The sequence below is a fragment of the Mustela erminea genome, chromosome 10 (assembly GCF_009829155.1).
Source record: "Mustela erminea isolate mMusErm1 chromosome 10, mMusErm1.Pri, whole genome shotgun sequence".
In the NCBI taxonomy this organism is placed as follows: domain Eukaryota; kingdom Metazoa; phylum Chordata; class Mammalia; order Carnivora; family Mustelidae; genus Mustela; species Mustela erminea.
Genome location: NC_045623.1, coordinates 88,046,523 through 88,067,799, shown reverse-complemented (window position 1 = coordinate 88,067,799; position 21,277 = coordinate 88,046,523). Strand labels below are relative to the sequence as shown.

The window sequence follows — 21,277 nt, the reverse complement described above, 5'->3', positions numbered from 1 at the left end:
AGCAGACTCTCTGAGGTATGTGGGTCTCACTGTTATCCCCACACTGCAGCAGGGAGCAGAGGCTCTGGGAGACTGAGTCTGGCCAGTCCAGTGTGTTTTCAGATCCAGCACTGGTCCCGCCTGGGAGCTGGTTGGAAAGGTGCAATCCTGGGCCCCGTGCCAGAGTCTGAGTCTGAATCTGCCTTTTAACAAAATCCGTGGGAGCTGCGGGTGTCCATTCAAGACTGCGGAGTGCCCTTTCCATGGCCAGAGTCACTTAGCATCTCTGTAGAGCTGTGATAGGAACCCACATCAACCTGACTCCCCGGCCTCAGATTCTTAACCCCTGGGGTAAACCATCCTCTGCCCTGGGAATTCTTGACAGCCATACTGTTGGAATCTTCGGGGCTTCTCTTTGAACTTGAAAGTAGTAGCAGTAATACTAGGTACTGTTGGTCAGATGCCGACTCTGTTGGCTGTGGTGACAGACCCTTGATGGTATGTTACTTTGCTGACTCCTCACAATGGCCCGAGGAGGTAGATATAGTGATCGTTCCCATTTTGTAGATGTGAAAATAGAGCCCTAGAGAAATGAAGGGCTCTGCCTGGGGAAACACAGCTAGCAAGAGGTCGAGCTGGGACTTGAACCCTGGCAGTCTGACTGCGGGGCTCCTTCAGGTCCCAAGGCACAGGGAGCTGGGCTGCGGGTGTGAACCTGATTATTCTCTCTTGCATCAGTGCTGCCGCACCTTTAACTTCTGCCGTGGTGCCTGCAGGGGTGCCCTGGGTGTCATGTGCGGGCAGGACAGCAGGGCTGGCTGTGGCCCTGGGGTGGGAGTTGGGGCTGGCTGAGTCCTCTTCACAGCCTGAGGGCTCTGGGGATGGAGGATGAAGTAGCTCTTGCCCCCTCTTTTGTGGGAGATCATGTAAGTAAAGTGCTTAGCACAGTATGTGATCATAATAGGGATCCTAATTGAGGTCACAATCTCAAAAATGATTATTATTTAAAAACCATTTTACCTGAGGGCCATGAGTAACCCATGTGTTTGCTTGCTTCAGACCTGAAGCCTTCATCTGGGTCACTGGGTCCCCCAAGCTCTGGATGACATGTAGTGGGGAGGGGGCACAGCCCCCCCCCCGATTGCCCCGTGGGGGCTGGGATGACTGATGAGACCCAGCCTGGGGTCTGGGGACACCCTGAGAACCCCGGGCAGGATCACGATGGACTTTATTTGTATCCACACAGCTGGGCTGTAAGCTGACTGTGGCTAATCCCCCCAGTTTACTGGGGGGCGACCCTTTAGGCGATATAGGAGTTGTGTCTTCTGTGGGGTCACACAGTAAGGATGGGTTTGGACCCAAGACACTGGTGTCCCAGCTGCTCTTTCTCTTCCATCCTTCCTGGGAGACTGGGAGGACAAGGTCCCCTTGGTTAGGAGGTCCTGTGTGGGCTGCTCCTGGGAAAGGGCGGAGGAGATGCGATCAGAGGGAGTGAGGGGCTGCTCCTGGGGTCTTACCGCAGCCTCTTCTCCTGTTCCAGGGTTACCACAGGTCAAACCACTTCATAGCCACTCAAGGTACCTGCTGCTCTGCCCATGTGCACCCGCGTCCTGAATGCTGTCTCCCCTCTGCCTTCCTTCTTACCTGCTTGACTCCCAGTCTGCCTCCCTGCTGTCTCTCTGCTCGAGTCCCACTGTCTGGCTGGGGCTTCTGGAATCTGCCCACCAGTCTCTGCCCCTCGTCGTGTTCCGTGCTCGTGTCTCCCTGGTGTGCTCTGTGTGCCCGTAGTTCCCTTGGCCATCTGTCTGTCCCTGAGGTGGTGCATGCAGAAGGGTAGGTGGGCTCAGTCCTGCCAAGTGTGGATTGTGCCTCTGGGTCTGGGGGCTGCCTGGGTCCCTCTGGCTGTCTTGGCCGCCAGCCATTCATCTGTCTGTTCCTCTGGGACACTGGTGCTGTAGACCGAGGATCAAGTCCCCCGGCTCTGCCTCCTGGGTTTCATTTGGGGTAATGGGTCTGCAGCCAGCCCTCTCCGAGCCTATCCACCCCCGGGGCCCTCTAGGGATGAGCTGGCATTGGGTGGGGAGAGTGTGTGGGGTGAGCATGACGCCTTCATTGGGGCTCAGGAGCTTCCTGGCCTGGGGTGGGGGTGTGGGGCAGCAGGTGTGCTGGCCCTGGGTGGAGACCTTGCCTCAGGGACTAGCACCCTCTGCGCCCCAGGGCCGAAGCCTGAGATGGTCTACGACTTCTGGCGCATGGTATGGCAGGAGCACTGTTCCAGCATTGTCATGATTACCAAGCTGGTGGAGGTGGGCAGGGTAAGCAGGGCCTTGGGGGGAGGGGGTAAGGCGGGCCAAGGGAGGGCAGCAGAGGGCCTGCTGAGCCTGCCTGTGGGGATCCCAGGTGAAATGCTCCCGGTACTGGCCGGAGGACTCGGACATGTACGGGGACATCAAGATCACGCTGGTGAAAACGGAGACACTGGCTGAGTACGTCGTGCGCACCTTTGCCCTGGAGCGGGTGAGTCTGCTGTCACTTTGGTCCCTGCAGGGATGCCTGAAGGGGTGGGGCGGAGTATGCCTCCCAACCTCCCAGGGCAGGAGCAGGAGGGGCGAGGAGGGCTCCGTGGTCCTCCCCAGCAAGGCAGCTGCTCCTTCGCTGTAGGGAGGGCTGTGGGAGGACAGGACAGGGTCTGCCTTGGCTGGCGACTCCCAGAGGACGTCGAGATGATGGCGGTGAAGACAGTGGCTGGTGGTGTCGGTCCTGCTCGGTGTCGGTCCTGCAGTGCGGGGCATCATGCAGCGCCTGCGGCACGTGTTGGTTAAGCCCTGGGAGATGCTGGCATTCGGCGTTTCTGTTAGTCCTGTAGTACAAATAAAGTGAGGTGGCGTGCTGGCGTCACGCACGAGGCTGCATGGCCAGCGACTGGCCGAGTCCTCGTGTCTGTGGTCCCATTTGATCCTCTGTAAAAGTTCTCAAGGGAGATACTTTCCCATATAGGCTAAGACCAGAGAGTCCTGGTGCCCTCCTGGGTGGCACAGCCCTGGGGAGGCCGAGGCGGGCAACTGGCAGTTAGGTTTAGGTGTCAGGCCAGCCCCGGGCCCCACTCCTGGGTAGTGTTTGTCTTGTCGACCCTCGGGCCCACAGTGTCTCCTGTCTGCGGGTTTCTCGCGGGCACCATGCGTCCCGAGCATCCACACCTCCGTTTGTGATTGGGACGCATTGAGCGAGATCCTGCGGTAAGATGCTCGCCGTGGTGGCTGGACACCTGGCGGGTGTCTGGGGGGCCCCCGGGCAGTGACTGTGACTGTCTCCGCAGAGAGGCTACTCTGCCCGGCACGAGGTCCGCCAGTTCCACTTCACCGCGTGGCCGGAGCATGGCGTCCCCTACCACGCCACGGGGCTGCTGGCCTTCATCCGGCGCGTGAAGGCCTCTACCCCGCCTGACGCTGGGCCCGTCGTCATCCATTGCAGGTGGGGTGCCGTGAGTGCCACGGACAAGGGGTCTGGGTGCGGGATTGATTGTGGGTCACCTAAGGAGAGGGGGCTTGGGTTCATCTACTCAGAGACAGAGGATGGGAGATGCTGACCCCCCAATGGACCTTCGAGCTGTGGCTCAAGGTTGGCACCCATGTGTTGCCAGAGACCTGTGGGGGCCCTGGGCCTGGAGGCAGAGGGGTGAGGGGCTGGTGAGGCTCGAGGTGGGTTGGGTTTCATTTACTTGCATTGCACACCTGCGTCCTGGGTTTGGCCCAGGTGCTGGGAAGGGCTTCAGCTTCCCTTCTCTGAATCCCGAGAGCTTTCCTCACTGCGTGGCCTTCCTGCCCCGTGCCGCTCCTGACCATCACCCCTTTCTCTTCCAAGTCCTGCCTCAGTTGGCCCCTGTGACCCCACCTGCCCTTCCTCTGCTCTGCTTCCTCCCTGGCTCCCCAGATTTCTCATGCCTCTGAAGGGCCCTGTCCTGTGCCTGCCCCCACTCTCCTCCTGGGGAGCTTCCCTCTGACCTTGGGGTTTCATCTACTCCCCTGGGCCCACAAGTCCTTGGCCTCTGTACCTGCTCCTGCCTTCTCTGCTTGATTCCTCCCAGCTTCCAGAGCGCCACGGAGCAGACCCCCTCCTCCCTTGCCCGCCCTCCACATACCACTTTGGTCTCTTTAGGCTTCTTTAAGATACCATCTTTGTTTATTTTTATTTCTTAATAAAGGTTTTATTTATTTATTTGAGAGAGAGAGAGAGAGAGAGCGTGCACAAGCAGGGGGAGTGGCAGAGGGAGAGGGAGAAGCAGGCGTCCCACTGAGCAGGGAGCCCGACATGGGACTTGATCCCAGGACCCTGGGATCATGACCTGAGCAGAAGGCAGATGCTTAACCACCTGAGCCACCCAGGTGCCCCTAAGATACAGTCTTTAAAATAAGATTTCAGGGCACCTGGGTGGCTCAGTGGGTTAAAGCTTCTACCTTCAGCTCAGGTCATGGTCCCAGAGTCCTGGGATGGAGCCCCGCATTGGGCTCTCTGATCAGCAGGGAGCCTGCTTCCTCCTCTCCCTCTCTGCCTGCCTACTTGTGATCCATGTCTGTCAAATAAATAAATAAAATCTTTAAAAAATGAAATAAAATAAAATAAAATAAGATTTCTTTGGGATATAACATACTTAAAGCAAAGTGCCCACAGAATAAGTATATACGGAGCTTTACTGGTGTTCGTAAATTAAACACACCTGTGAAATAACCACACTGCTCTCAGATCAAGAAATAGAACATTAACAGCATCCAGAAGCCCCTGGGAGCCCCCTTCCGGGCTGTGCCCACCTCCTCGCTCCCAGAACAGTCTCGCTCCTGACTTCTAACGTGTGAATTCATTTTGTGTGTTTTTGAACTTCGTATAAATGAAATCACACAGCGTGTGCTTTTTGGTGTGTGACTTCTTCCCCTCCAGCTTATGTTTCTAAGATTCATCCATGTTACATCCTGTCCTGCTGAATGAGTAAACCACAGTGTGTTTACCCATTCTGCGATGGCTAGGTATTTGGGCTGTGTCCTGTTGTGAACTGTCACGAATACAGCTGCTGAGAACGTTCTAAGGCGTGCCTTTGGGCCAGCATATGCATACATTTCTGGGGGATACATACAGGAGGTGGTGGGGGGAGCACTGCCTGGCAAGCTCAGCTTTGGTAGCTGTTGCCAGTCCCCCAAAGTGGTGGTACGGATTTCAGCCCCCGGCAGGGGTGCCCGGGAGACCCGCTACCACGTACTCTTGCCAATGCTTTGACACCCCCATTTTCAAGCTTGAAATCTTGGAGTCATTTTTGTCCTCTCTCTACCCCTGGGCTCTGCTCTCCCTGGGGCTGGGCGTGAGCATCCCAGAGATGGGTCCGACACAGCCCAGCTCGGGATGAACTCCAGGTCAAGCCAGGGAGACTGTCCCATTTACAATGACCACGTAGCAGGAAGAGTGTTTGATAAGAGCCTGCCTAGGATTCGTCCTGGAGCTCAGGAGAATGACATCTGCTGGGAGGGTTGGGGAGGCTCCCCTGAGTACGTTTGCAGGTACGAGTGTGTGGGGACTTTGAAGGCTGTATGGATCTGGGGCTCCCTAGGAGGCAAGGACATTCTTGGAATAAGCTCTGAGCATCACCTTTGTCCTCCGCCCAGCTCTGTTGCTACCCCTGCCCCTTCCCTCCTTCCCACGGCCCGGCCTGGCCACAGCTTGTCCTTGCGTCACATTTCACTGCAACTCCTGCTGCAGACTTCTCTCCAGCTCCTCCCCCCGCTGGGGTGGGGTGTCTCTCTGTCCCCCGGGCCCTATGTGGTATAGATGTGGCCAGGCCCCCCTCTTCCCTTCTAGACCCCAGGCTCCCTCCCAAGGTTCTCATGGGGCCCCTGACTGCTCTCTTCCCAGCGCGGGCACTGGCCGCACAGGTTGCTACATTGTCCTGGATGTGATGCTGGACATGGCGGAGTGTGAGGGTGTCGTGGACATTTACAACTGCGTGAAGACCCTCTGCTCCCGGCGGGTCAACATGATCCAGACAGAGGTAGGGGGACGCTGCCCTCCCTCCCTGCCCGCTCCAGGATTTGGGTCCTTCGGGGAGGAATTCAGAGCTGGCAGAGTGTGTCAGAGGGGTGTCCTTAGAGCTGAGATCCCTGAACTTGGCCTGCCGACCTCTGAGGGTCTTCCCAAAGTCATCTCCTCTGTGTTCGGCTGGGTGGAGTCAAATAGCCAAGGGGCCACGGTCATAGGTTTTGCAGGAAAGATCCGCTGGTATTTGTATCCTCATTAGATGTGTGACCCTGGGCTCTCCCCTCACCTTCAGAGCTTCTTATGGGGTATTAGAAGGATTGGACATGAGGTCAGTGAACATATCTGTGAAGGTTTCTTCAAGTAGGGTGGGTTCAATCTCTACTAATACCTAGTTGGACTCCATCGTCCCTGCCTCAACTTTGGGCTTGCTTTCTGCTGCCATCTCCCCAAAATCTCTAGGTTCTAGTCCCCTCCTGGTTCCTCATATTCTCTCCTCCTGCTCCAGGAGCAGTACATCTTCATTCACGATGCAATCCTGGAGGCCTGCTTGTGTGGGGAGACCACCATCCCTGTCAGCGAGTTCAAGGCCACCTACAAGGAGATGATCCGCATTGATCCTCAGAGTAATTCCTCCCAGCTGCGGGAAGAGTTCCAGGTGGGGCAGGAGTGTCTGTGTGTATGTGTGTGTATTGGGAAGTCCTCAGTGCTATAGGAGTCAGTGAGAGCCAAGACAGAGGGACAGAGTAGGGCTACTGGGAAGGACTTAGAGACAGTGGAGGAGGTGGTCTCTCCAAGTGGTGCAGAGCCCATGCTTTGAATCAAGGAAGCCCGGGTTCAAGTCCTGGCTCAGTAAAGAGCTGTGAGGAGGCTTGTGAAGTAGTTGTGAGCAGCTCCCCAAGCTTCAGTGTTCTCATCCAGAAAAGAATGTCAATATTGCCTTTGTAATGTTCATATTCATCAGGATTCTTTTGGTTGCAAGTGACAAAAATCCAGCTTAATGACTCTTGTAACTGAAAAGTCCAAGGATGGTAGAGCTTCAGTTATGGCTGGATCCAGGAGCTTAAATTATGATGCCACAATGTAGTCTCTGTCCAGTTTGGTTCTGCTCTCCTTTGTTTTCAGCTTCTTTCTTAGATCCATACCCTCGCCCCCAGCAGTGTCAGACTCATGTCGTCACTACTGTCAGGAGATTGGAAAAAGGACTCCCTACAGCCCCTACAGAAGTCCTAGACCAGTTTCTTCCGTGCCATCCCTGAGCCAGTCCCTGGGGTATTAGTCCCTGGGGCCAGAGAGTTAGGAACACATTGACTTGCCCAGGCCTGGTTCTGAGGGCGAAGCCACTGTCTGCATGTCACATGGTGGAGATGGGGGAAGGATGGTTCTCCAGAGAAGTCCCAGCGTGGTCCATGGGCTGGCAGAGACCCTAGACATTCTCTACACTGCAGGTTCCTGCCAGGGTGCAGCGGGCTGGCCCCTTCTAGACACCCAACACTGGAGAGCCCGCACAGACTGGTGTCACGGGAAATGCTGCCTGTGATCCTTGGAGCCCTGTTGGGGATCATGAGAGACTGGGGTTCCCTGTTAGGGATCCGCAAGGACAAGAGAAATAAGCAGAGACTCCATGGATCAGGCTATAGGAGGCATGAGGTGGAGGAGACAACCCAGAGTCCCGGGCTTGTGGTGTGACAGTGTCTGGACTTGGCGTTCTCTTCAGACAGGGCTGACTGCCTCCGCCAGGTCCCCGCAGTCCGCTTTGTGGGAGTTGTGGGACTGCAGCCCTTGTCTGCCTGAAAGCACCTGATAAGCTAGTAAGGATCCTGACTGTGCCTTTTATGTATGGTTGTATGAGCGTTGTATGAGCCAGGGGCAGTGCTTGGACCTTGGCAGTATCTCGTTCAATCCTCTCAATAGCCCCTCGAGGCAGGCATATTATTACCACCTTACAGTTGAGAAAAATAATGCCGAGAGATACAGTGGCTTGTCTAAGGTTACACAGGGAGCGAGGAGGTAGACTCTCTGTCCAGAGCTCTGTTCAGAGCCTGTGTGGTCCGGGGTCCTTGTCCTCGCCCCCTTCTCTCCGGACCTCAATTCTCCATCCACGACATGGGGTTAACAAACCAGTTTAGTCTCTTTCATGCGGCCGTGAGGAGGCCCAGCAAACACTGGAGGTCCACACTCACCCCCGCCTCCCCACCTGCTCCTCCGGCCCCCCCCCCCCCCCCCCCCCCCCGCATCCCATGGCTCCTTCTGCTCACTGTAGACGCTGAACTCGGTCACACCGCCCCTGGATGTGGAAGAGTGCAGCATCGCCCTGCTCCCCCGGAACCGGGACAAGAACCGCAGCATGGATGTCCTGCCACCCGACCGCTGCTTGCCCTTCCTCATCTCCACCGATGGGGACCCCAACAACTACATCAACGCGGCCCTGACAGACGTGAGGGCTCAGTCCTGGAAGAAGGCTCCAGGATTCCCGTGGCTGGCTGGATCTGGGAAGGCTAGAGAGCCCGGGGGCGTGGGGGGCAGCAGAGCCAGAGCCAAGGGCTCTGGTTGGGATGAGGCTGGGATTGGGAGCAGAGTCAGTGCCTGTCCCTGGCCTGGGGCCCTGGGCTGGGCTCTCAGACCCTCCCTCCATGGAGCTGGAAGGGACTTAGAGATGTATTTATTCACAAGTATTTATTGAACCCCTACCGTGTGCTGGACACAGGCCATATCCCCAAATGTCTGCTCTCCTAAACTTTGTATGTGGGTGATGGCTTGAGACAGTCAGTGCACAGAGATACAGTGACATGTCAGATGCTGGTAATTTTGGCAGAAAGCGACCAGGCAGGAGAAATACATAATGTGGGCTTTGGAGTCTGGGTATGGAGTATATGGCTATTTTTGATGAGACGGTAGGAGGTCCCCTTTGAGGAGGTGACTGTCAAAGAGCAGAAAGAAGTGAGAGGGAGAACTCTGTAAACATTAGGAGATTTGTTCTAGGCAACAGGAATCACAGGTGCTAAGGCCCTGAGGCAGAGAGCAAGCTTGGCTAGCTTCTAAGTACCATGCCCAAGTTCCCATTGCCACATATTGGGGAACCTTTTGTATTTAGTTCCAGAGGCCATGGGCTTGGGGACAAGGGGCCTTGGGGGGGGGGTCACCCAACAATTCCTAGGTGTACCAGACAAGCTCTGAAAAAGACCCCAGAGGCAGCCTGGCCCTGAGGGGAGTGTTATCCAGCTCAGGGTGGGCAGAGCAGGAGGACAGCCTGTGGTGGGGGCTCTGTTGCATGGTGAGCGGGCCTCTCTGAGTTCTGGTTTCCCTGCAGAGCTACACGCGTAGCGCGGCCTTCATCGTGACCTTGCACCCGCTGCAGAGCACCACGCCTGACTTCTGGCGGCTCGTCTATGACTATGGGTGCACCTCCATTGTCATGCTTAACCAGCTGCACCAGTCCAACACCGCCTGGGTGAGGCATCTGCTGCCCAGGGCCTCGTGTGCTCCAGGGCATGTCCCCAGGGCCCAGGGGTGGATCCCAGCTGTGCTGCCTAGTTCTCGAGTGACCTTAGATGGGTCCCACTCCCTCCCAGAGCCTTGGTTTCCTCATCTGTAGAATGAAGCTGTCAGATTGGAGGGAAGTAGCTGTTTTTTATTGAGCACCTGCTGTATGTCCAGGACTGTGGTTTGCACTTATGGTCTTCAGGTGAAAAGATTACGACCCAGAGGGCTGGGAAGTGGGCAGAGCTGTGCCCCTCCCCCAGGCAGCCTTCTTCCAGTGGGTGGACTCCGCTCCCACCCTGGGGGCCTTTGAGGCTGAGCTGCATAGGGAGGGTAGAGCTAACCACGTGAAGATGGGGGAGGAGTGATCCATGGAGAGGAAACAGCATGTGCTAAGGCTCAAACACAAGGAGTGGTGGGATCCCAGGCAAAAAGAGGAAGGTAGTGCCCTCTTTGTGGGCGTGGTCAGAGAGGGACACCAAAGGAGCGTGGAGTCATCTGGGAGGAGCTTGGGGACTGTTTCACAGAGAAATGGGGGGCGGGACCCAGAGGAAGAAAGAGCCTCACCTGGACTCCAGCAGAGCTGAGGCTAGAAGCTGGGGCTCTGGACCTACTGGCCTGGAGGATGTGTGTCTGTATATGTGCGTGTGCGTGTGCGTGTGCGTGTGTGTGTGTGTCAGAGAGAGAGACACCCCTTTTCCTCCCTCCGCTGTCTCCAGTCTGGCCTGGAGGGTAGGCTTATCTGGGACCCTGACTCCATGGTGGGGTCCTAGGGCAGGAGTGGGGGTTCTGAGCTGTGTTGCCGCTTCAGGGACACCCCACCTTTGTGAGCTGATGCTGGAAGAAAGCAAGGCAATGAGAGAGAAGGCCAGGGAGTAGGGGTGATAGGGGGCAGGGGTGATGGGGTGGGTGGGGATGGTACTAGGCCTATTCCTGGAGGAAGGCGGCCTCCTGCTGGGGTGTGAGTGAGTGAGTGTGTGTGTGTGTGTGTGTGTTTTAGCTGTGCCCAGCCAGGATGGTCGTCCATGCACCCTTGAAGGGTTTGTCTCTGCTGACCTAAGAGGGCTGGGACAGGTGTGTACTGCACTTGGACAGGGGAGTGGCAGAGGCTGGGGGTACTCTGCAGGTGGACTGCCAATGAGTGGGTCAGGGTGTATGGGAGCCCCAGGGCCTGAGTGGAGGTCCGGAACAGGCAGGAACAGCAGCTGCCCCTGCCTGGCTCTGCTCAGCACCCTGCTCCGTGTCTGTGTCCCCAGCCCTGTCTCCAGTACTGGCCAGAGCCGGGCCGCCAGCAGTATGGCCTCATGGACGTGGAGTTTGTGTCGGGCTCTGTGGACGAAGACTTGGTGGCCCGTGTCTTCCGGGTGCAGAACATCTCTCGGGTGAGTGACCTGGGTGCCCTGTGGTGAGAACCTGCGCGGTGGCTAGGGGGCAGCCTCACGAGACCCTCTTGAGGTCATTACAGGGCTCACGTTCTCTTCCCCCTCCCCTTCTCCTTCCCCTTCCTCTGGGCCCGGCTGGCCACCTGTGCCCTCAGCTACAGGAGGGACACCTGCTGGTGAGGCATTTCCAGTTCCTGCGCTGGTCTGCGTATCGGGACACACCTGATTCCAAGAAGGCCTTCCTGCACCTGCTGGCCGAGGTGGACAAGTGGCAGGCGGAGAGTGGGGACGGGCGCACTGTTGTGCACTGCCTGTGAGTGTGGGCCCTGCTCGGGGGGAGGGGTGGAGGCCCAGGCCCAGAGAGGACCTCAGGGCTGCCACTAAACCGCCCTGGGGCTTCCGGATGGCTGTAGTCTAGACTCTGCTCAGCCAGGCAAGGATGGCCCCGTCTTCCCTGGAGGAACCCAGTCCATTTCCAGGGTGTGGACTCAACCCTGGGCAACCGTCTAACACCCTCTGTGGGGTGTCTGACTTTGCCAATTTAATTAGAGTCCTGTCCGAATTGTTTACTGCGTGAGACAGTAGCACACTTGAAGCCCAAAGAATTCTAGTCTTTGTTCATGCACGCACGCATGCAGCTTCTGTCATTCGTTCCTTCCCATGGCCCCATTCCTAAATGCATCCAGACTCCCGTCTGAGTGCCCTTGCTCCTTTGACCCCCAGCGTCTCATGCTCTCAGTTTATTCTGGGTACACGGCTTGGGAGCTGAGTCGGCAGGGCCTGGCCCTCAGCGCCCTTTGGTTCTAGTGGGAGCGGCCCCTCAAATGGGGATCAAGGGCCTAGTCCATCCCTCATCTCCCCAGGGGAACCCTACCTCCCACTGTTGCAGGGAACAGAGGAGGGAGAAGACCGGTTAGGAAGCATCTCTGTGTGTTTGACCGCCGGTTTGCCATGGAGTGGGGGTGTGGACCTGTGTGTTTTCACCACGTGTTTGTGTTGCTGGGGGTGATTGTTGCTCCCAGTGTTCGTTTTCCATCCTGCTCTCTGGGGTTTGCTTGCTTCTCTGCTGCCCCCCTCCATCTCTGTCTTTGCCTCTGTGGCTTTCTCTTGGAGTGTATCTTTCCCTAAGAACCTGCTATCTTTCTTTTGGAGGCTCTCGCCCTAGTTGCCTAGATGACAGTCTTAGCGTCTAAGCTCCCAAAACCCCCCCAACTGGCTTTCCTAAGCTCCGCCCTTCTGAGCTCCCAAACCCCTCCCTCCTGGGTTCCCTAAGCCCCTCCCCTCCCCTTTGGGGGTTCTCTGGCCCCTCCCTTCTGGGGCTCCCCTGCCCCGACCCTCCTTCCTCTTGGTTCCCTGGTGTTCCAGCCCTAGGCCTCCCCCTCTTGGACCCCACCCCAAACCTTATGCGTGTCTCATTTAGAAACGGGGGCGGCCGCAGTGGCACCTTCTGCGCCTGTGCCACAGTCCTGGAGATGATCCGCTGCCACAACCTGGTGGATGTTTTCTTTGCTGCCAAAACGCTTAGGAACTACAAGCCCAATATGGTGGAAACCCTGGTGAGAGGCCCTGTCCCCCTGCCCGGCCACTTCCAACTTCCCTGTCCCCGCCCGGGAATGTCCCTCCACACCACTGTCCTCTGTGCGGTTCCTGCCATTGGGCTCTGGGTTCTGATCCAACGGTGCCAAGAGAGTTAAACTCACTTGCCCTTCCTCCCAAAGATAGGCTAGGGCTCATGCTTGCCCTCTAGGCCCCCACTCTTCCCTTCTCCTGTACCGGAGAGGGACCAGGCTCATGGGTCCTTCTCTCCCTCTCCCCAGGATCAGTACCACTTTTGCTACGATGTGGCGCTGGAGTACCTGGAAGGGCTGGAGTCGAGATAGCGGGGCCCCTGGCCTGGCGCTCGCACTGTGCGCTCAGGGCCAGGCCCAGCACGGATGAGTAACACCTGGGCCCCTGACTCTGCTCCAGGACAACTCCCGCGGGGAAAGCAGTAGAGTGAGCCGGAGTGTCTTGGTGCCCCCTTCCGCTGTGGGCGGGACCTCTCTCCGTGTCCCATGGGCAGGCTGCAGGGGCCAAGGAGGAGCTCAGCGTCTGCAGCCCAACCCCCATCCACAGGGCCCTGCAAATCTGCGCTGTGAGTCTGGCACTGCCTGGCGGAGTGACAGGGGCTCAGGGCTGCCGGCTCGGGAGGACCTAGGCTCAAGCTCCTTGACTCTAGGCTCAAGCTTCAGACTCTGCCCCAGCCTTTGGCAGAGATGAGTGAGCCCCTGCAGAGCCTGTGGCCGGCCAAGGTTTCCACCCAGCGTGGCTTCCTTTTGACAAGGATAGAGGGTGCATTGGGGCTTGGCGTCTGGAATCCCACCTGGCCTTGCCCCTGAGGGTCCTGGGGTGACTGGACCCATTAGACTAGTCCTCCCCAGAGGGGACTATGGGCCCCCTCCTCTGCCCTGCTGTCCCCTCTCAGCCCCCGGGATATTTTGCTCATGATCCCTCCCACTATGACTTCTTTGATGTGTGCTCTGAGCTTCTGAACTGGGATCTTCCCATCATCCCTTGCCCTTTTCTCCGTGGGGTCTCTTCCCTGCCTGACCCAACATCTGCAGAAGGAAGGCACCTGGGCCCTTCTTGTACTTTTCAGGCCTCACTTCCGGGTCCTGCTCCACCCAGCCCAGTGACAATCTGCAAGGTTGAACAACAGCCCTTGGGGTTGAGGTCTCCATGGCTCCTGGTCAGGCTGCCCCCTGGGGACGGGGCCCTGCTAGATCCAGGGTGCTTGCAACCTCTACAGTTCAGAGGAAGAACATGTATTTTGGGATGGAGGAGAAATTCTTTTTTCTTAATTTTATGCTTTTTTTTCATGGGTGGGTGGGAAAATCTCTTTAAAATGGGACAGGCCACACCCCCATTCCGTGCCTCAATTTCCCCATCTGTAAACTGTAGATATGACTACTGACCTACCTCGCAGGGGGCTGTGGGGAGGCATAAACTGATGTTTGTAAAGCACTTTGTAAATAAATGTGCTCTCTGAATGCCACAGAGCAGCCTGTGTGTGTGTAACCAGCCAGTGGGGCCTGCTCCCCTGTCCCCAGTCTCCTATTGCAGGGGGATGGCTCCAGCTGGGAGTCAGAGTCCTGGGTCCAGTCAGGCCTTGGTTCTTCCATTCATTACAATGGTCAGGTGTGGATCAGAGCCTTGCTCAGGGGCCTTCTTGCAGGGGCAGGTTCTAGAGAACTCTGTCTATTGCTGCCTCCACCCAGGCCTCTGAAGCAGCTTCTCAGGCAGTGGGCTTTATCCTGAGATCCTTGAGGTCCACAGAGCTGCCTCTCACCCCCAGCGGCCTGGATCTGAGTCGGGCTCTTTTGGGAATAGCCTGGGAGACTCCTCCGGCTTTGGGGTCAGGTGGATGGGCCTCACCACCTGTGAAACTCTGGGTAGGTCAGTTCCCTCTCTGGGCCTTGGTTCCCATCTGTAAACTGGAGATGACCCTGCTAGGATCAGAAGAGGTCATGTTAAGAGCCTTGCATGATACCAGGCAAGCCAAAAGGGCTCCGTTTATAAACACACAACAGAGGCAGACACATGCTGTCTCTATGATGGTCATCCCAGCCGTTGCCAGTCTCGGGCTTCCACTAGGGGTGGAGTGGAAGAGGAGAGGGCCGGCTGTCAGGGATCCCAGTCACTCCCGCCTCTGTCATAAACTCGTGTCATCTTGGGCAAGACAAGTTGTGTTTCTGGGCCTCAGTTTCTTCATATGGAACCTGGCTCCTTGATGTACTGATTCTGTACTCACACTGCCTGACTCCTGGGCCTCAGTTTCTCCATTGGCAAGAGAATACAACCCGTTTCAATGACTTCAGGATCTAACATCTTTTAATCTGAATTAAGAATTTATTATGATCCCACGTAGCTAGGGTATATGAGACACCCCCTCACCCCACACACACTCAGTCTGTATCAACTACTAAGCCTTACACGATGGATCACAAATGTCTATCAGCTACTAGCCAAGCAACAGAACGTGACTTGCTTTGATCAATAGAAGATGGCAGAAGTCATGTCAGGTGAGTTCCAGATCTTAAGCCTCAAGGGGCATTGCAGCTTTTGCTTTTGTCCTCTTGGAACTCTGCCATGTGAGGAAGCCTGCCTAGCCTACTGGAAGATTTGAGGGCACAGGGAAGAGCCCCCAAAACACATCCCATGAATGGCCAATACCAACTACCAGAACTGCAAAAGGGGCCGTCTTGGGCCTTCCAGCCTGGCAGACCTCTCAGGTAAGTAGAGCTGCATGACTGAACTTAATAGAAACAGCCCAACCAACTGTGGAACTGGAAGAGATAATAAGTTTTTCTTTTTTTTTTTAAGCCATAGTTTTAGGATTGTTTGTTATGCAGCAAAAGCTGACCAATACATACATGTTCTGGGCGGTGTGGATGCAGCTTTACTCTTTGCCACATTGAGTACTGAGCCTCTAAAGGGTGGGAAGTGTTCCTGCCTTCATCCTACTGCATGCATTACCAGCCAAAGGCAGGTCTTTGTAGCTGGTGCTCCGGAAACGTTGACATGAGAGAGGGAAGGAAGGAGAGAGTATGGGTCTGTGTGATTGCCTTACCTGGCCTTTCAGAGGAACTGGGAAGGCAGGCCGTGTATTAGGAGGAAGGCCAGCTCCAGAATGAGCTGAGGTCCCTCCCCCAGCTCTGCATAGCCACCAGCTGGTGACCTTGCACCTGTTCAGAACCACCCCAGGCTCAGTTTCCTAATCTAGAAAATCAAGATAACAATCGCTACTTGCAGGTAGTCTAGAGACAAAGTGTTTAAAAGTACTAGCATAGTCCAGTAGTGACCTGACTGGCTCTTAGTACACGCCATCACAGGATACTGATGTCCTGGCTAATAAACACGGCCTGCATGACCTTTCATTCGGCCCCCTTACCTCCTTCTAAATCCATACAACAGCTCTTTCAAGTGGGGATCCTGTCCCTTCAGTCCAGAGATGAGGAAACAGAGGCCTGGGAAGGCATTGGGCTCATTCTGGGTCACAGCCATTCTATCACTGGGGCTCCAGGTCGACCCCACATTCCACTGACTCCCAGCCTGGGCCTCTCACTGTTCTGCTTCTTGGCCGCTCTAGGTGCTGCTGAAAGCTGGAGGGCCCCTTGATGCAGCACCGAATGGCTAATTCATGGCCTGGAACATTGATTTACCGATGCTCTGCAACGTGTCGGCGGGGGTGGCCTCTTGGTGGGACACGGTGGCCGGAGGAGGACGGATGGTCTGGCCTGGCTCTGCCTGGGTCCACTGGCCTTGCAGGTGTGGGGTAGAAGCCCCCCACCGCCCATCCCTGCAGAAAGCGTTTCTAGAAGTGCAGACAGGCCAGCTGTCTACTAGCGCTGGAAGCTGAGTTTGCTTTCCGCGTCGTCATAAATCCAGCTGTGGGAGCCGGCCGAGGCCATTATGACTTCTCACAACCTCCGTGGCTGCCCCTGCCTGGGAGATGCTGTGTATCCCAGGCGCCGGGGAGACGGAGTCTCGGTGGGGATGGACATGAAAGCCGCCTGCATGGCCCTCACTGACAGTAGGCCATGCTGGGACCCCTGCCAACTCCCAGCCCCCCACCCTGGCTGGCCTGGGATGGACTGGAGCCCAGCCAACATGCTGAGGCCTAGGGCCAAGCCGCGGTCCCAGGGTCCTTGCTGGGGCAGAACCCACTTCACCACATGGTGCCGAGAGCAGGGACTCTGGCGTCCACGGGCTGGGCCAGAGACCCTCCTCCTCATGGGGGCAGGGGGGCCGTCCTCCCCTTCAGTGGGCCTTCATGCCTCCTCTGAGACGTGGGAGGAGAAACAACCAGGCCCACGGTGCTCCCAGGGCTGGGGAGGCTGGGTGGTGTGGATGGGGGTGGGGAGCTCTGGTTTCTGCAGGTGTCTACGGGCTACATTGCAGGGGTGGGGGTGTGGGGTGGGGTGTGGGGGTTGAATGGTGAGGGTGGGTGTGGGGCAGGGGTGGAGGAGGACAAGAGCTCTGGATGGGGTGAGGGAACAGAGCAGAGCTAGGGCCCGTTACCAAGAGCCCCGTGTGGATGGTCAAGTCTCAGCTTCCAGTGAAGCCGCTGAGGTCAGTACCGGCATCGCCATTGTACAGATGGAGAGAGTGGAGCTCAGGGAGCCTGTGACTTGCCCAGAGTCACAGAACCACCAGGTGTCACACAAACCGCAGCAGCCACAGCCACTGTCTGGAAAAAATAAGCTAGATCACATGACTCGCCTACTCAGCCCCTCCAGTGACCTATGGCTCTGCGGGGGTGAAGGCTGAGTGGCTGGCCGTGACCTCCAAAGCCCCGCCCAATGTGGCCTCGACCTTGCTTCCGCCTGTGTCCCTCCTGCCCGCTCCTCTGCTTGCTCGGGCCTCGTTTCTCCTCCTCCACCCAAGCTCTTTGTCTAGATGCCCTTGGCCTCTCTCTGCTCAGCTGGTCCTTCTGGGTGTCCGGGTCCAGCTCAGACAGTGTGTCCTGGAGAGGCCCTCCCTGAGTGCACTGAGGTAGCCTCCCGCCCTGCTGTCCCTGTCACTCTCAGGACCTTGCCTGTGTAGGCCTCTTGTGGCCTTCTCGCCGTGAGTGACTGGCTGGCTTTTCATGGGTTGGTTGTTCCTTGCCTCCCCCGCCAGGACGGTCCCCCTGTGTCCCCTGCACAGTGACGATTTGTTGAGTGAATGACAGGTGCAGAGCTGGTACTCAAGCTTTTTTCCTCTGAAGCCCATCCTCCTAAGCATGCTACTTTTAGTCTTGCAGATGTTCATGCCATGGAATTGGGTTCCGAAGCTGGCTAGGCCTCCACTATGCTGTGTGGCCTTGAGCAAACATCTCCCCTCTCTGGAACTCAGTCTTCTGATTTCTCCAGTGAGGAGGAGGGATGAGGTGCTCTCTAAGAGCCCGTTCTAAGTAGGGCACCATTAGTTGCACATCGGTGACACTGGAGCTGACATGGCTCAGTGGTACCAGGCCACTGGCCTAAGCATCTACTCTCTGAGTCTGGTTAAACCTTGGTTTGGGCTTTAGTCTGATGAGGCTGGGTGCCTACATTGGAAGGTCCCTGCATTATACTTAGTGTAGACATTGTCTCTGATCCCGCCAGCAGTCCCGAGAAGTAGATATTACCAAGACCATTGGATATGAGGAAACAGGCCAGAGAGGTGAGGCAGACTGTTTAAGGTCACACAGCTAGAAAAGAACCAAGTCAAGATTAGAAGCCGTGTCACTTGACTCCAAAGCCTTTGCTCCTCAGTCATCACAGAAATCCTGGCAAATTGGAGCCGGAACCACGTCATCTGCTTGCAATTTGTCTTGTCCATGAATCAGTCTGCCTTCCTAACACTAAGTCTGTCTCAACCGCTGACAGCTGCAGACAGGCTTGGCAGAAGCCCGCAATCAAACAGCCTCCTAGGCTTCATGGCAGGCACCTAGTAGGTCTGCAGAAAATGCTGTTGAATGAGTGTTCAAGCATCTGTCAAATCTGCAGATGGTGGGGGTGGCCTGAGTCAGCGGGAGCCACTGAGTTGAGAAAGCCTCTTAGAGAAAAATGAAATGCATCTCAAATCACTTCCTACTTATTCCCAGAGGTGGGAAGAGGGAACCTGTCCAGGAATTTTATTTTCTGTTCATTTGAAAGCTGACAATGGGGCTTTCTCAAGCTGTGTGTATTTATGTGACTGCATTCTCTTTCTGAAGACAGCTGAGGACAGATGTCTCTCTCCCAGGCTCCAGTCCCTGCCTGCTCCCTACCCCCCCACAACAGGCAGAGAATATCCTGCTCCTTTAGCTGCCTTCCCTAACAAACATTTTGCTCCCTTGCCTTGCCCCTTGGTGATTACCGATTTATTGTCTCTGAGCTCCAAATACACCCTTCTTTGCCCTGCTTTGTGATACTGGAGCTGGACCCTGTAAACAGTTGTCTTTTGCCAGCTGGAGCAATGCTAGACTTTGTCAGTAGAGGGTGCTAGAGGGACACTGTAAGGTGATTACTTCCCTTCCAAGTTCTGGTCCTCCTTCCTTTTTTAAAAAAAACAGAAACCAAAAAAGCTCAGCGCAGGAGCCAAGACCTTAGTGGCCCTTGTGGCCCAGCACCAGATGTACCCTCCGGCTCCACTCTCCATTTCTACAGACCAGAACTAGCCCACTCTCTCTGGCAAGTTTCTTAGCTACTTAGAGGCTGAATATTCTTGTGGTCCCCACTCCCTCATTAAAAAGGTCTGAACGTCAGTCTTGGGAGAGACCTTCTCCTCAGGCTTTAGTTCAATTGTTATTCACTCTCCATCAGTGTAGACATAGCTGCTTCCCCCATCCCCCTCCCAGAACATACTTTCTTCTGGGTGCTTCTTTCTTGCAGCTCTGGGGGGTCCCTTAGATTTTACTTAACTACCTTTGCTTGTTAACAATTATTTATATTAAAATTTCCATGTTCAAAACATGAATTCTGTCTCCCGACGGCATCATAATTGATATAGAATTCCAAGTAGGGGTAGTCCTAGGGAGCAGAGTCTCAAATGTAGGATTTTGACTGGTTTTGTTGTTCTCTTGGGCTTGAGCACAGTGCTGAGCGCCTTGTCAATTGCACCTGGGATGCTAATAATTCACGGCATAGTGGCATCATAATTATATGATCACCTGTGATGGATTTGGATGCAGTGCCAACTGAAGCAAGTGTCTTGGGAGCCCAGGTGACTCCTGCACCCGATCATCACATCAGTAATTATGACTGCAAGGACTGTGGCGTGCGATGGATTCTCGAATGTACTGAAGCACTTACTAGAGAGAAAATGATGAGTTTGGGTCATTTAATTCTTAGCTCAAATCATGGTTTGGGGCACCTGGGTGGCTCGGTGGGTGAAGTGTCTACCTTTGGCTCAGATCATGATCCCAGGGTCCTGGGATTGAGCCCCGCATATGGCTTCCTGCTCAGTGGGGAGCCTGCTTCTCCCTCTCCCTCTCCTGCTCCCCCTGCTTGTGCTCTTTCTATCAAATAAATAATAAAATCTTAAAAAACATCATGGTTTGAGAACCACAGAACTTCCCTGGCATCCTTACAAGAATCTTTTATTTCATGTAGCCGCAGGTCTGATACTGCTGAAAATCAAACATAAACTTTAAGTGTGGGTCACAGAATTTAAACATCAGTTAAGTTTACAACACCACCAATCTGCTTACATGAGAGTTTGGGCACAAATTAGGAAAGAATGGGACCCTGAAACTTGAGATACAGATGCATGGTTGACTCAGAAGAAGTCACTCTGACTCTCCTTTTATCAGTGGAAAGAATTTTCCCTCTTGTATCTGGGGAGATTTGTTTTCTTTTGTTTGACAACCCTGTGATAGGGGCACCTGGGTGGCTCAGTGGGTTAAAGCCTCTGCCTTTGGCTCAGGTCATGATCCCAGGGTCCTGGGATTGAGCCCCCCATTGGGCTCTCTGCTCAGCAGGGAGCCTGCTTCTTCTCTGCCTATTTATGATCTCTGTCTGTCAAAAAAAAAAAAAAAAAAAAAAAAAAAAAGAAAAAAAAAAAACAACCCTGTGATAACCTTCCATGGGGCAGATGCCTTGAAGGGGATGACTTTTCTCTCAAGACATGCCACCCTTTGTTGACCTTCCATAACTAAGGTCAAATTTCAGCATGTTTCAAGAGGTCAGGTATGCACTAGGATCCAGGAGGAGAGAGTTTATGCAATAGAAGAATGGTAAGATTTTTGCTAATGACAAGATTTAACATAATATTGGGGAATGTATATGGAAGTTGATTCTAAGGGCGGAACATAATACTAAATCATTTTGAATTCATGGATGTGGATTTGGGATTTAATGTGTTAGCTTATGCACCTGAAGGTGGATCCAAAAGTTTACTTCACTGGTTGACTGAAACTTGGACCTGAAGGTCCAAGTTTGTTTAATGAATGGAGATGCCAGAGCTTCTATGGAATGATATGGAAGAGGGAACCCAAAGACTTAAGCATATCATATGTTGGAATGGATTTATCATGTGTGACCTGCGCAGTCATCATCAAACTATGTTCCATGAAAATTCCCACAGGACACTCTCCTGACTAAGATATTGAGAAATATATTAGTGAGATGAGAACCTACATCTTTAACATGTTCTGTAAATGTTCAGCTTTGTAGCTCAGATATTGCCAGGAGCATGATGTCATTAAGATGGGCTCCCTGATTTTATGGGGTTGAAAGGATCCTGGAGTGATGGAGGGTATCACTCCATTGTACTTGATAGCCAAAGACAAGGAGAGTGCATTTATCATAAAAGGCAGCAGGGAGGTACTAGCAATCAGAATGCCTTAATCCATAAGGGTCTTTAGTGGTTATTAATTGATCAGTGTATTTCTAGGAAGGAAATAGACAGATAGCCTACTAGAGTATTGCTTGATC

General features: G+C 54.8%; 1 protein-coding gene across 5 annotated transcripts in view; it reads left to right on the top strand.

Annotated features, from left to right (window-relative positions):
• PTPRU (protein tyrosine phosphatase receptor type U) overlaps positions 1-13,890 on the top strand; it is a 76,839-nt gene extending 62,949 nt beyond the window's left edge. For 3 of the 5 annotated variants that reach the window (XM_032360836.1, XM_032360834.1, XM_032360833.1), the window contains 12 exons: positions 1,520-1,556; positions 2,197-2,294; positions 2,380-2,496; positions 3,296-3,450; positions 5,875-6,010; positions 6,503-6,652; positions 8,258-8,431; positions 9,305-9,445; positions 10,731-10,856; positions 11,012-11,169; positions 12,277-12,412; positions 12,674-13,890. In XM_032360836.1, the coding sequence (XP_032216727.1) occupies positions 1,520-1,556; positions 2,197-2,294; positions 2,380-2,496; positions 3,296-3,450; positions 5,875-6,010; positions 6,503-6,652; positions 8,258-8,431; positions 9,305-9,445; positions 10,731-10,856; positions 11,012-11,169; positions 12,277-12,412; positions 12,674-12,736 (1,491 nt within the window). In that variant the 3' untranslated portion in view covers positions 12,737-13,890. Of the gene's footprint in view, positions 1-1,519; positions 1,557-2,139; positions 2,295-2,379; positions 2,497-3,295; positions 3,451-5,874; positions 6,011-6,502; positions 6,653-8,257; positions 8,432-9,304; positions 9,446-10,730; positions 10,857-11,011; positions 11,170-12,276; positions 12,413-12,673 lie in introns of all 5 variants that reach the window. The other 2 variants (XM_032360832.1, XM_032360835.1) reach the window with 2 other exon arrangements.
• The last annotated feature ends 7,387 nt before the right edge of the window (positions 13,891-21,277 follow it).